The following is a 1,118-nucleotide window of genomic DNA, read 5'->3' as shown; positions in this document are numbered from 1 at the left end:
CCAAACGCTGGATGTTCTTGTGCAGGACGCTGTGCAGGACCCCCAAATGTTTCCCCACCTCCCCTTCCCTCCCGAAATCCCGGAGGAAAAGCCCCTGTTGGGGCTGGAAAGTGAATTTCTGAGGCAGGGGTTGATTCTCCCTCAGATATTCCCACAAGCTGAGGAGCAAAAGATGCACCTCGAAAGGTGCCAGATGCTGGAAAAGCTCCTGGACCTTCCCCAGCACAGGGGGGATCAAAGACCCCTCAGCCAGGATGGAAACCAAAGAACAAGAAGCCTGGAGGTGCCAGGGGGATCCAGAGGGTTGGAATTCCCGACAGGATTCCCAATATCCCATCAAACCCCCCAGGAGGCCCCTGAGCAGCACAGAACAGTAACACAGGGCAGGGGGGCCCGTGGCCACCAAGTGCAAAAGGGGGAACAAAAGGGGGTGATCCCTGAACTTCCTGCAGATCCTCAGATCCCTCTCCACGTTCCCACGGGATTGATCCTCCGGGGGGGGCCAAATTAATTCCCCTCCTGCCCCCCCAGAAGCTTCAGGGCAAATATTTTCCACCAGAGCAGCAGCAACAGCTTTGGCAGCTTCTGGGTTGATCCCATCTTGGAACTGGTTCCTCTTCCCTTCTTGGAATTGGGGTTTTTTCCCACGTTGGCAGCAACGGAGGAGGAGGTTGAGGAAGATGTGGATGTTTTGGGAATGTTGTTGTTCTTTTTCAACCTTTTCAGGGTCCCAAAGTTTCTCTTCTGGTTTCCAAAGGGGTTTGAAACCTTTTCCAATCACCCCGGAGTGAAAAACGGACCAAACCCCTCCCGGGCAGTTCAAGGTTGGGGTGAATTTTTGGTTCCCGTCCAAAAGGGAAGTGGGAAAAGGTTCTTTGGGTGTTGGGAAATCTTGGGGTTCGGCCCCAAAAAGGTGGGAGTTGCCTTTTCTCAAAGCTCCTTCCACCAGGTGCTGCAGGATGGACTTGGTGGCCGAGAGGGACAAGGAGCTGAGGCGGGTGAGGAGGTGGGAGGTCCTGGCCAGGTGGGAAGGGGGGGGAGGCCCCTTTTTTTGGTGTAAAAGGTGGAAAAATTGGTGCACGGCTGCTCGGAGGGTGGGGAGGAGGTGGGAGGGGGGT

At 55.5% G+C, this 1,118-nt stretch overlaps 1 protein-coding gene across 1 annotated transcript in view; it reads right to left on the bottom strand.

Annotated features, from left to right (window-relative positions):
* Window positions 1-6: 6 nt before the first annotated feature.
* Window positions 7-1,118, bottom strand: part of INTS5 (integrator complex subunit 5) — a gene marked incomplete at both ends in the record, with an annotated part of 2,830 nt that continues 1,718 nt past the window's right edge. Inside the window, one exon of the mRNA XM_010001368.1 lies at window positions 7-1,016. Coding sequence (XP_009999670.1) covers window positions 7-1,016 — 1,010 coding nt within the window. The remainder of the gene's footprint in view (window positions 1,017-1,118) is intronic.

This window comes from Chaetura pelagica, unplaced genomic scaffold (assembly GCF_000747805.2).
Source record: "Chaetura pelagica isolate M959 unplaced genomic scaffold, ChaPel_1.0 scaffold2717, whole genome shotgun sequence".
Taxonomy (NCBI): domain Eukaryota; kingdom Metazoa; phylum Chordata; class Aves; order Apodiformes; family Apodidae; genus Chaetura; species Chaetura pelagica.
The sequence above is the reverse complement of the archived record's forward strand: the minus strand, read 5'-3'. Positions and strand labels throughout refer to the sequence as shown.